The 12,991-nt window shown below is 43.3% G+C and overlaps 1 protein-coding gene across 1 annotated transcript; it reads left to right on the top strand.

Annotated features, from left to right (window-relative positions):
- The first annotated feature begins 7,417 nt into the window (after nt 1-7,417).
- On the top strand, nt 7,418-12,700 carry lyve1b (lymphatic vessel endothelial hyaluronic receptor 1b). The gene is made up of 6 exons (XM_068602398.1): nt 7,418-7,496; nt 9,436-9,598; nt 9,960-10,099; nt 10,556-10,987; nt 11,462-11,540; nt 12,344-12,700. The coding sequence occupies exons 1-6, from the start codon at nt 7,418-7,420 to the stop codon at nt 12,549-12,551; spliced, it is 1,101 nt and encodes a 366-aa protein (XP_068458499.1). The 3' UTR covers nt 12,552-12,700.
- The last annotated feature ends 291 nt before the right edge of the window (nt 12,701-12,991 follow it).

Raw genomic sequence — 12,991 nt, 5'->3', positions numbered from 1 at the left:
GTGGAAGAGACTCTGGCCGGCGTCGCCGTGCGGAGCCCTGAACAAAGTCCTGAGAGGAGTCGCTGACGTGAGTGAGTGGTTCGTACACATTTTCTTTCCTAAATCATCTGGTGATCCTGGTCACCTCTGAAAAAACTACAACCTCAGTTAAACCGATCATGTGATTCCACCCCTGTAGTATAAATACAGAACAATGTGACTTAGGCCATTTAATTTAGTCTTAAGTCAAAAGACAAAGTGACTTGAGACATTTTACAAGCTTTTGAAGAGGGCATTATGAAGTTAGCATTTAAGCTAGCAATTTAGTTAGCATTTTTGTCAATGAAAATCTCACTTGAACATAAGATAAGATAATCCTTTATTAGCCCCTCCGTGGGGAAATTACAGGATTACAGTAGCGCCGCTCACAAGTAGTAAGTAATACCATAAAGAAACAAGTAATATAAATAAACAATAGAACGGTAATAAACATTAAAGAGCTAAGATGAAAAAAAAATAGCAGTAAAAAAGAATATTAATTTTACAGATGGGGAAAAAAACAACATACTACATAGAACATAACTTTTTTTTTTGTGTGTTTTCTGAAAAACCTAAAAAAAAAAAAAGAATTATTTTAAGAAAATGACGATGTGGTTCTTTAAAATGGACCTTTTCGCCTCTGGGGGCCTCGTCCTCACCTGGATGAACTCCTCTCCGTCTCTTCAGGACCGGGTTCAGGTTCAGGACCGGGGATGAACACGGGATCTCCCTCCTGAGCACACGGACACGTCGCCGTCAGCCCTCGCTCGTCACACGCGTGTTGCACTCTTTAATCATCGCCTCACCGTAAAGTTCCTGGTGCTGCCGTCTCGGTTCCTCAGGATTCGGACCCGCTGGTCGCTCTCCGTCATGCAGAGGAAGTAGCTCTTGATGTTGGCTTGACTCTGTCGGGAGGAAACGCATCGACGCGTCCGTTAAATCTGTGTTCGCCGCGGAGGGGTCGTGGTGGGCGTGGCCCTCTTACCGCTTTGCTCTGCCTCAGGGCCTTCATGTCCTCGTGACCTCTGACCCGGTCGGCCAGCTCTCGGTGCTTCTCCCTCCAGCTCAGGCTCTCGGCCGTCCTCTCTCGCCGCTCGTCCTCCTCCAGGCGGAGCCGGGCCTCGGCCTCCCGCTGGGCGCGGCCGGCCCGCTCGGCCTCGTCCTCCGCCGCCGCCGCCCTGCGCCGCGACGCCGCCTCGCTGCCAACGGCGGGACGCTTAAAGTTACTCAACTTCTATTAACCCTAAAACATTGACGTTAAAACACGCCTACCTTTAAGACACGCCTTCCTTAAATAAAACACGCCTTCATTCAACAAGACACGCCTTCCTTCCACAAGACACGCCTTCCTTCAACAAGACACGCCTTCCTTCCAATAACAAGACACGCCTTCCTTCCTATAACAAGACACGCCTTCCTTCCTTCCACAAGACACGCCTTCTTTCCTTCAACAAGACACGCCTTCCTTCCTATAACAAGACACGCCTTCCTTCCTATAACAAGACACGCCTTCCTTCCTATAACAAGACACGCCTTCCTTCCTATAACAAGACACGCCTTCCAATAACAAGACACGCCTTCCTTCCTATAACAAGACACGCCTTCCTTCCTATAACAAGACACGCCTTCCAATAACAAGACACGCCTTCCTTCCTATAACAAGACACGCCTTCCTTCCTATAACAAGACACGCCTTCCTTCCTCTAACAAGACACGCCTTCCTTCCTCTAACAAGACACGCCTTCCTTCCTATAACAAGACACGCCTTCCTTCCTATAACAAGACACGCCTTCCTTCCTATAACAAGACACGCCTTCCTTCCTATAACAAGACACGCCTTCCTTCCAATAACAAGACACGCCTTCCTTCCAATAACAAGACACGCCTTCTTATAACAAGACACGCCTTCCTTCAACAAGACACGCCTTCCTTCAACAAGACACGCCTTCTTTCCTTCAACAAGACACGCCTTTCTTGAAAATGTCATGAAATTATCTTTTTTTTTAAACGATTTAAAATGGAAATGAACTCGGACACAAAGAGATGGATGTGTTGTCATTGACCAACATAAGAATTGAGCCTCTTCTGACTAAACTCTCTTGTGAGGCTTTTAAAAGGCTTTTCTAAATCCAGCGGATGTTCCCAGGGGGCAACGAGGACGTCACAAAGTTTTTATGCATTTTACTGTCGTTCTTGATCCTAAACGCAGACGATCACTTGTTTATGTTGAAGAACAGATGGTGGTTTGAGTTAACCTTCCTCTTGTGGTCGTGTCGGCACCCGTTTTAGGTTTTAAATACAGAAAGCTAACACAAGAGATGCTAACAGAAAGCTAACACAAGAGATGCTAACAGAAAGCTAACAGAAAGCTCATATAACAATCCGTATTTGTATAAAAACCTTTAATGTCCCAAAACGTGACTTTTTTTTTGTGTTCTTACCCACCTCTGTTTAATCTGGACGTTCTCCTCGGTGATCCGTCCCAGCTTGACTCGGAGCTCGTCTCCGGCGGACGCCAGGCTCCGGTTCTCCTGCAGCAGAGCCCGGTTCTCCCCCGACACCCGGTCCAGCTGCAGCTTGATCTCAAAGTAGCCCCTCTCGGCTCGAGCGAGGGAAAGCTGCAGGTCGGTGTGCTGAGGAGGAGGAGGAGGAGAAGAAGAAGACGACCAAGAAGACCAAGAAGAAGAAGAAGACCAAGAAGAAGAAGAAGAAGACCAAGAAGAAGAAGAAGAAGAAGACCAAGAAGGAGAAGAAGAAGAAGGAGAAGAAGAAGAAGACGACCAAGAAGAAGACGACCAAGAAGAAGACGACCAAGAAGAAGACGACCAAGAAGAAGACGACCAAGAAGAAGACGACCAAGAAGAAGAAGAAAACGACCAAGAAGACCAAGAAGAAGAAGAAGACGACCAAGAAGACCAAGAAGAAGACCAAGAAGAAGACCAAGAAGAAGACCAAGAAGAAGACCAAGAAGAAGAAGAAGACCAAGAAGAAGAAGAAGACCAAGAAGACGACCAAGAAGAAGAAGACGACCAAGAAGAAGAAGACCAAGAAGAAGAAGAAGAAGAAGAAGAAGAAGAAGACCAAGAAGAAGACCAAGAAGAAGAAGCCGACCAAGAAGAAGAAGCCGACCAAGAAGAAGAAGAAGGCCAAGAAGAAGAAGAAGACCAAGAAGAAGAAGACGACCAAGAAGAAGAAGAAGACCAAGAAGAAGAAGAAGACCAAGAAGAAGACCAAGAAGAAGAAGAAGACCAAGAAGAAAACCAAGAAGAAGAAGAAGACCAAGACCATCGTTAATGTCACTTCCTGTTTGTGCTCCAGCTGATTGAGGGACATTTCTAAATTCTGGTGGAAGAGACCACGTGGTGGTGTTTCATCTGAGCAGTCAGTGTTCATGAGGTGTGACCTCACACTGACGGTGCGTCTCCACCTCTTTCTTCAGCGTCTGCAGCTCCTCGCTCACTCGTTCCCGGTCGGCCTCCGCCGCCGCCGCGTCCCGCTGCCGCCCGAGGGCCCGAGCCTCCGCCAGCGCCCGGCTCCTCTCCGCCTCGCCTCGGGACGCCGCCGCCTCGTCCGCGGCCCGCGAGCTCAACGCCGCCCTCTGCTGGCTGTGGTACTGCTTCTGCTTCAGCTGATGGAGAGAGAGAGAGAGAGGGAGGGAGGGAGGGAAGGAAGGAGGGAGAGAGAAAGAGAGAGAGAGAGAGCGAGAGAGGGAGAGAGAGAGGTGGATGTGAAAGGTGGCCTTTGTTTCTGGATGTAAGGCGACGCCGCGGCGTCCTGCATGAACGGGACGAGGTGGATGGTTCTGTGTGAAACTTTAAACCTTCATGTTGTGTTGTGACTGAACACCAACGTGCACGATGATGTCACACACACACACACACACACACACACACACACACATTAGAGGCGCGGTCTCTCAGTTTAATTTAGAGGAAAGTGTTTTGTTTTCTATCAGAAGTTGAAGCAGCAACGAGGCCGAAGAGCAGCTGCTCGACTCAAATCTATTACAATTAAAATTAAAAAATGATAATATTGGAGATGTTAATTCCATTTAAAATACAAATGTGTGTGTGTGTGTGTGTGTGTGTGTGTGTGTGTGTGTGTGTGTGTGTGTGTGTGTGTGTGTGTGTGTGTGTGTGTACCTCTTTGACCTGCGCCTGCAGCTCCTGGTTCAGGGTCCTCAGCGTCCTCATGGTCAGCTCGCTCTCCGATCGCATCACGATGCGCTCCATGTGGATCTCGTTGGCCAGGAGCTTGTTTTCTCTCCTCAGATCCTCACATTCCTGAGGAAAGTGTGTGTGTGTGTGTGTGTGTGTGTGTGTGTACATCATCAAAGCAAATGATTTGTTTTTACCTTAATGATCATTTTATTTGCGCAGCATCACAACAAAACGGTGACATTAAAACTCTCTCATGTGTCGCAGGCTGCAGTTCCTCCACTAGAGGGCGCCGTTTGCCGCCAACTAGCTTCCCCTCGCGCTCACGGCGGCGAGCGCCTTCAAAGAGCCTTTTCAGCGACGGGACGTCGACGCCTCGCCGCCCGAACGACCCAACGGGTGAGTTGATGGATGCGCCTCCAGGGTCAAAGGTCATCGAGGATGTTTGTTGGAGCCACATAGGAGCGGACGGTCGAGCCCTTTAGCTCCCACTAACACATGTTAGCAATCATGATAAGAACTCCTCCTTTCTTTTTTTTTTTTTAAACAAATGACTTCTGAGATAAATCTGTGATTTAAAGAGTTGGAGAATTAGAAATATATGTTTTTAAAAGGGGAGGGAGGGAATAAATCTGGATTCCGAGGATTCCTCTTTCTTTTTTCTTTTTTTGTTGGCGCTCGTTTATTCCTCTATAATTCTCCTCCATGGAAACAAGACGCTTACGGAAGATGCTTACGGAAGACGCTTACGGAAGACGCTTACGGAAGATGCTTACGGAAGACGCTTACGGAAGACGCTTACGGAAGACGCTTACGGAAGACGCTTACGGTAAATCCTCCCGACGCGTTGTCGTATGATGACATGATATCAATCGCTCATCTTTTACTCTAAATCTAACGTTCTCTTTTTGAGCATCATGCTTGTTCCTGTCCTTCCAGTTGCGCTCGCACACATCTCGTTCTAACGGGATCTTTCTGAACTCTTTCAACTCGTCTTCACTCGTCATAAAAGCGTCTCACCTTCCTCTTTCTGACCAGCTCTCCGTGCAGGTGGTTGATCTGGAACAAGGAGCCGCCGGCGGCGCTGAGCGGCCGGACGGCCCTCACGGGCCTCCTGGCGGCCGGCCTCGGGAGGCCCTTGACCTCGTCCGCCGTCCTGTTCGGGAGCCGGCAGCCGCCGCCGCCGCTCACGGAGAAGGACTTGAACGAGCCGCCGCTGTCCGACGGCGACCTCGCGGCCGCCGACAGGTCGCTGTGGGATTTGGCCCTGAGGGACATTTTGTTCCTCGCTCTCGCCCGACGGGGTTTGTGTTCAGAATGAGACGCGAAGGGGAAGTTCTCACTGCGGAGGATCCGACCGCGCTTCAGGTTTTATTCATGAGGTAACGAGATACGACACAAAGACACGGACGCCGCCTCAGGCTTCAAATGGGTCATGAAAGCGTCGCGTGTGTTGAGTCAGACGCTCTGAAGCAGCGCGGGGAGGAAACATCCAGAGAAGGGACGCGCCCTCAGACTCCTTCAGGTAAAACAAGGGAGTACAACACAAAATACCAGACAACACAATACATTATGATACAATACAAAACAATAAAATACAATGCAACACAATACGATACAGCACGAAATACGATACAATGGTATACTATAAAATGTGATGTAATACAATACAATACGATACAGTAGGATACAATATGATACAGTACAATAAAACAATACAATATGATACAATACATTATAATAAAATACAATATAATAAAGTACAATATGATACAATATTATAAAATAGAATACAACATAATAAAATACAATACAATACTTTACAATACGATACGATACAATAAAATATGATACTATAAAATACATAAATACATAACAGAAGCATGAGTACACCCCGTCGTTGCCGGACGAGGTGGAGGAGTTTGTGTAGTTTGTGTTCATAGAAACATGTTTTGTGTCTTCAGCTCGTTTCATTAGCAACTTGCTTTCAGTCGCAGAGGAACCGTCATCAGTCTTATCTTATCTCAGTCTTCCTCTTCCTCTTCCTCGTCTCCTGGGAGTCGGCTCTTCCGGACCAGGAAGCAGAGCGCGACTAATCAGCTGCTGCTCCGCCTCCTCCGTCAATCACACGGCTGTCACGCGAGTCATGAGTCAGGAAAAGAAGGACACGCTATCAGCATGTGACGACAACACACACACGCACGCACACACACACAAACACGCACACACACACACACACACACACGACAGAGCATCACCCACAAGAGCATCAGGATGAATCATTTAAAATGACTAAAACATGCCCACCTGTGTGCACACCGTATGCTAAGCTAAGCTAACATCTACACACACACACATCTACACACACACTCACAAACACACATCTACACTCACACACCTTCACACACAAACACCTACAGAAACACACCTATATACAAACACACTCACACACCTACACAGACACACACACACACTAACACACAAACACCTACAGACACGTACACATACACATCTACACAAACACACACCTACACACAAACACCTACACCCATGCACACACACTTACAGACACACCTACAGACACACACACACACAAACACCGAGAGAAACACACTTATATATACACACACACACACACACACACACACACACACACACACACACATACACATACACATACACACAGAGCAGAGAGAGCTCGATGGTGAGGAGGAGGAAGAGAAGGAGGAAGAGGAGGAAATTATATTTTTCCGATGATCTCGTCGGAACAGACGAGTTTCGGACGCTGAGTCGGCAGAAAAAGTCAAAAACCATTAAAAATAAAAAAAGTAGTTCACAGTTTTCCTTCAATGTGTTGAGGGCGATGAAGACGTCGCTGCTCTTCATCACCTCTCATCCTGCTGTCACATTGACAGAAAACCCTCAATTTGTTTGTATTTGGAGTTTATTGTTGGACGTATAGATGCAGAATATAAATATCGGTGGTTCGATTCCCACAAAACGTGGCTTGACCCCGCAGGGCTCTGGCTAACTCCTGGAGGTTCACGCAGCAGATCTGACCTCTTCTTCCTGTTTCCTCGGCTCGTTTGTCCTGAAGCTTTTCCCTTTGCGTTCGCTTTATTAGGATCCTCACCGCCGACCGCTGCAGTTACACACACACACACACACACACACATATATATTTATATATACACATATTAATATTTAAATATATATATTTCTAAATGCATCCCAGAGGAAACATGGCAGGATTTGCTCCTCGGTGTTTACTCTTCTCTCTTGCAGTCGTCCTGCTGGCGTCCGACTCCGAGCTGATTGAAGGTACGATGTTTGGTTCCCACGTGTTTGTAGTTTAGATGCACGTTGTTGTTGTTGTTGTTGTTGTGAATACATTTCATGTCAGATCCGTCATGCGTGACCTTTTGTCTCAGACGTCTTGTTCACTTTTCATGAGACGATACGTCGACTAAAAGGTTGAAGAATTAATGAAACATGTAGAAAGCTTCAGATATTAAATGAGTTGACTAGTCTGTGTTTTATTATTATTATTATTATTATTATTATTATTATTATTATTGTTATTATTATTATTATTATTGTTGTTGTTGTTGTGAATTAAAGTGTGAAAGGACAAAAGTAACTCAGATCTTTTTTATGAGATTTTTATCAAATCAAAACTTTTGACTTCTGGCGCTGATGTGTGTGTATAATGCTGCATACACACACATAGGCTTAAACACACACACATGCACTCACACACCTACACTTTTACACACACACACCTACACTTTTACACACACAAACACCTATACACACACACCTACACACACAGATATGAAGGTAGATTTGTGTCTTTTTCACCGAAGCAAATTTCTTGCTTGTAAGTAAATTATCTCCAAGTCTTTGCTCTCAATTCAAAAAATGCTCTAAAACAAAAAGTCTCCCAAAAAAAAATTGCTTTCCAAAAAAGTTGTCTCCCAAAAAATTGGCCCTAAAAAAAAATTTGCTCTAGAAAAAAAAATCTCTGAAATTTTTTTTTTAACAATTGCTCTAAAAAAAAATTGCTCTGAAAAAAGAAAAAGCTCTCACAACAGAAATTTGCACAAAAAAATGCTCTTTCAAAAAAAGCTCTTTCAAAAAAAAAGAACGCTCACAAAGCTCAAATTAGCTAAAAAAAAATGCTCTAAAAAAAAGTCGCCCAAAAAAAGTTGTCTCCCAAAAAATTGGCCCTAAAAAAAAATTTGCTCTCGAAAAAAAAACTCCAATTTTTTTTTTAACAATTGCTCTGAAAAAAAATCTTAGAACTCAAATTTGCTCTAAAAAAAAATTGCTCTGAAAAAAGAAAAAGCTCTCATAACAGAAATTTGCAAAAAAAAAAAGAATTTTCCCAAAAAAAAGCTCTATCAAAAAAAAACGCTCAAATTAGCTAAAAAAAATGCTCTAAAAAAAAAGTCTCCCAAAAAAATTTGCTTTCCAAAAAAAATTGTCTCCCAAAGAATTGGCCCTAAAAAAAATTTGCTCCTAGAAAAAAAAAATCTCTCAATTTTTTTTTAACAATTGCTCTGAAAAAAAATCTTAGAACTCAAATTTGCTCTAAAAAAAATTGCTCTGAAAAAAGAAAAAGCTCTCATAACAGAAATTTGCACAAAAAAAAAAATCTATCAAAAAAAAAAAACGCTCACAGAGCTCAAATTTGTTAAAAAAAAACAAAAGAAGAAAAAAAGCGTTAAAAAAAAAACAAAAGAAGAAAAAAAGCGCTAAAAAAAAAAGCTAAATTTCAAAAAGACAAAAACAACCCGCACTCTCAATCCAAAAACTGGTTGGGTTGTGGACGCAGTGGGCGGGGCCTGCGCTGCTGAATGAGGAGTTTCTATTGGTCATTGGCTCGACTGATGTCATCTTACGCATGCCCCGCCCACTTTGTCCACAATTTGTAACTTTTCAGATTGAGGGGGCAGGGGTTTTTTTTGAGTGTTTTTTTTTTTTTTTTTACAGCAATTTTTTTTAAGGGGGAATTTTAGTTTTGAGAGTTTTTTTTTTTTTTTTTTTTTTTTGAGAGCACTTTTTTGGATTGAGAGCAAAGATTTGGAGATAGTTTACTTACAAACAAGAAATGTACTTGAGTAAAAAAGACACAAAACTACCTTCACACACACACACACACACACACACACACACACACACACACACACACACACACACACACACACACACACATACCTGCCCTGCCTACCTTCTGAGGCCCCTGTCCGCTCTGCAGCCCCTGCAGGCCTCAGCGTCGCCGGCGTCTTCTTGCTGATGGACGGAGGGTCGTACAGCTTCAACGCGGCGGCGGCCGGCGCCGCGTGTCTGAGTCTCAGCGTCCGCATCGCCAGCAGAGCGCAGATGGAGCGCGCGGTGCAGCGCGGCCTGCAGACCTGCAAGTAGGCTGCGAGCCTGCGGCGACTCCGTCGCTTATATTTAAAACATTTAAAGAAGTTCAAACATTATTATTATTATTCATTTTCTAAAGGACTCGTTAGAGATCAGGGACCATGTGGTCTGGTGTTCATATCGTGGTCATATGAGCTGTGCAGAGATAAGGGCACCCTAAGGTGGAACTGGTTGAGCGGAACTCTATGCTCATTTTAATACCCAGCATGCCCCAATCCGAGCAGGTTTAGGCATAAATATTACAACTTTTCATTTTGGAAGCGAACGACAGAGTTTTGACTAAACTCCTTGGCTTTGTTTTATTGTTTAAGTGTTGCTGGACGTTCATAGTTTCTCATCATATGAAAACAGGTTCGGTTGGATCGCAGAACGGATCGCAGTCGTCCCGCGACTCACAGCGGACGAGAAATGTGGAAAAGGCAAAACTGGATTGGTGACGTGGTTCGCAAAGAAAGACCAGAAGTTTGGTGTCTTCTGCTTCAACGCATCAGGTACTGTGTACTACCTGAACTGTGTACTTCTGTGTACTACCTGTACTGTGTACTTAAGAAGGCACGTCATCATGTTTTCTCCACTGGACGGGCACTAAAGTGTGTTTGCTCCACTGGAAGAGAACTTTATCAAGTTGTATCTACTGTAGGGGCTTTCGAGAGGGAATATCATCATGTTTTCTCCACTAAAAAGACAATTTATCATGTTTTCTCCACTGAAGAGCACTCCATCACGTTGTATCTCCTTCAGGAGCGTCTGAGAAGGAACTTTTTTTGTCTTTCTCTCGACCATCTGTTCAGTTTTTAATTGTCTGTCTCGTGGTCATTGTTGACTTCCCTGAACCACAAACTGACCCTTCGGGGTCATGAAAGATGTCGGAGTCTTAAAGTAAATCCTCAGGTGACTGAATGGCCGCCGGGTCAAAGCAAACCTTTTATGTTCTTCCTGATTTGCAGACTTCCAGGAGACACCCAACAGATCCACAGCCGGTCCTCACGGCTCCTCCTCGACCCAGACCTCCCCGACCCGGACCTCCCCGACCCGGACCACCCTGACCCGGACCTCCCCGCCCCGGACCTCCCCGCCCCTCAGATCAGCCAGCGAGTCTCCACCTTCACAGAAACAAGGAGCAACAGAAGCTCCCGAGCAGACATCCTCCACTTCCTCTTCCACTCCCCTGATCCAGACGACCCGTTCCACGAGCGTCTCCCACACCTCCCTCACCCTGAAGCCTTCCTCCACTCGTCTTCCTCCCTCCCTTCCTCCTCTCGTCCCCTCAACGCCCGGCGTCGTCTTCTCTACTTCCGCCCGGGCCTCCAGCTTCTCTCGCTCCTCTGAGTCGGTGACGTCGCTGCCGGCCGGCGGCTCCATGAAGCCTCCACTGGGAAGTGCGTCCTCCACTTTTGAGGTTTTCGTTTGAGGTTTTAAATGTCGGTCGTGGACTGAGAAGAGGCAGAAATCATCAGACCAGCAACACGTTCACGATTTAGCTTACAGTTCTTAAAAAGCTGTTTTTATTCTTAGAGAAAATAGCTGATGAAAATATTACATGTAAACTATTTTACCATATTTATAATTGATCCTTTTTTATGAATGAAATGCAAACCATAAAGCTGCAATGATCCGTTCTGGCCACCAGGGGGCGGACGACACGCCTCAACAAGCTGACGCACACACAGGTGTCAAAAGTCCTTCATGTACTTTTGTCTGATTGTCTACAAGCCGTGAAGGATCCATGTGAAACACAAACCAGCATCAGAGGGAAACCCTGCACAACAGAAATGAACACAAGCAGAGACGCGTGTTGTGAACTTCAGGGGATCCGGTGCGTTCGCTGCGGTGACGTTTGTTCTCTGTTCCAGATGTTCTCACCGCTCTCGTCGTTCTTGGCGTCATCGTTCTGCTGCTGACGGCGGCGAGCAGCGTGTGGTGCTACAAACTGTGAGTCCTGTTTGAGAGACGTGTGTGTGTGTGTGTGTGTGTGTGTGTGTGTGTGTGTGTGTGTGTGTGTGTGTGTGTGTGTGTGTGTGTGTGTGTGTGTGTGTGTGTGTCTCTATCTCATACATACATATATATATATATAGCTATATAGATAGATATCTATATCTATATCTATATATCTATATCTATATATATATATATATATATATATATCTATATCTATATATATCTATATCTATATCTATCTATATCTATCTATATCTATATATATCTATATATATATATCTATATATATATCTATATATCTATATATATATCTATATATATATATATCTATATATCTATATATATATATCTATATATATCTTTTTATTATTGTGTATATCTATATTATATTTTACTTTATTTTTTTTATTATTTTATTTTATTTATATATATACTTTTAATATATATATAAATCATATTTATATATTATATATACATATTTACATTTTTAAATTAAATATTATTTATATAAATATGTCTATACATAACATATTTAACACACATATATATATATATATATATATATATATATATATATATATATGTATATATATATATATATATATGTGTGTGTTAAATATGTTATGTATAGACATATTTATATAAATAATTTTATATACATATATTTTTTAATATATGTAATATATTTTTTAATATTTTTTTTTCATATTTTAAAGTTTTGTCATGTTGTGTTTTGTGATGATTTTTAAAATTATTACTTTTTTTTTAAAACTTTTTCTCTCTGTTTCGGGTCAAAGTAATATTTTCAGCTTCGGGTCTCGAGTGCTGCAGAAAGACGACGTCGAGACGGAGATGAGGAAACACGCCGACGGTGAGGTGCAGAGTCCACACGAAGGAGGAAGAGGAGGAGGAGGAGGAGGAGAGGAAGAGGAGGAAGACAGGAAGTACTCCAGTGATGTCACGCTGTGCGTGACTCCAGACTTCAAAACAAACCCTTCAGAGTAACTTCACTAGATTATTTTTGGGTTCTTTGGTGGAATGAATTGCAGGTTCAATGTTTTAAATACATACTTTTATACACTTTTACAGTAGTTTTCAGTGTAAATATCAACATTTTATGGCTTTTTAATAGTTTGTTTACAGCTTCAGATTTTAAACACAGAATATCATCAACATGAGAAACCAAACAGAAGAATATAAAGCAGTTAAAATGAGTCCTTTTAGCTTTCACCTTAAAGTGATGAACATACTCATGAATTCATAACTATAATCCAGATGTATTATTCTGCATAATGACTCATTTCACTTTTGGTACTTTTACTACTTCAATACTTTAACTTTAGTATTTCCACACTGGGGTGTTGATATTGAGTGGGCTTCTTCTTCCACCACCGCCAGTTCTAATCTTTGATTCATTTAGTACAAAAGATTTTAATTAAATAACA

The sequence above is a fragment of the Clinocottus analis genome, unplaced genomic scaffold (assembly GCF_023055335.1).
Source record: "Clinocottus analis isolate CAN_PGR_092001 unplaced genomic scaffold, fCliAna1.0.p SCAF_6, whole genome shotgun sequence".
Lineage (NCBI taxonomy): Eukaryota > Metazoa > Chordata > Actinopteri > Perciformes > Cottidae > Clinocottus > Clinocottus analis.
Note: the sequence above shows the minus strand (reverse complement) of the source record. Positions and strands in the feature narration are given on the sequence as shown.

Bases quoted from the DNA above. Each gene is read 5' to 3' on its own strand.
- lyve1b (XM_068602398.1), top strand. From the start codon at position 7,418: ATGGCAGGATTTGCTCCTCGGTGTTTACTCTTCTCTCTTGCAGTCGTC. The intron at 10,988-11,461 runs GTGCGTCCTCCA...TCTCTGTTCCAG, and splicing joins CATGAAGCCTCCACTGGGAA to ATGTTCTCACCGCTCTCGTC. The intron at 11,541-12,343 runs GTGAGTCCTGTT...TTCGGGTCAAAG, and splicing joins AGCGTGTGGTGCTACAAACT to TAATATTTTCAGCTTCGGGT.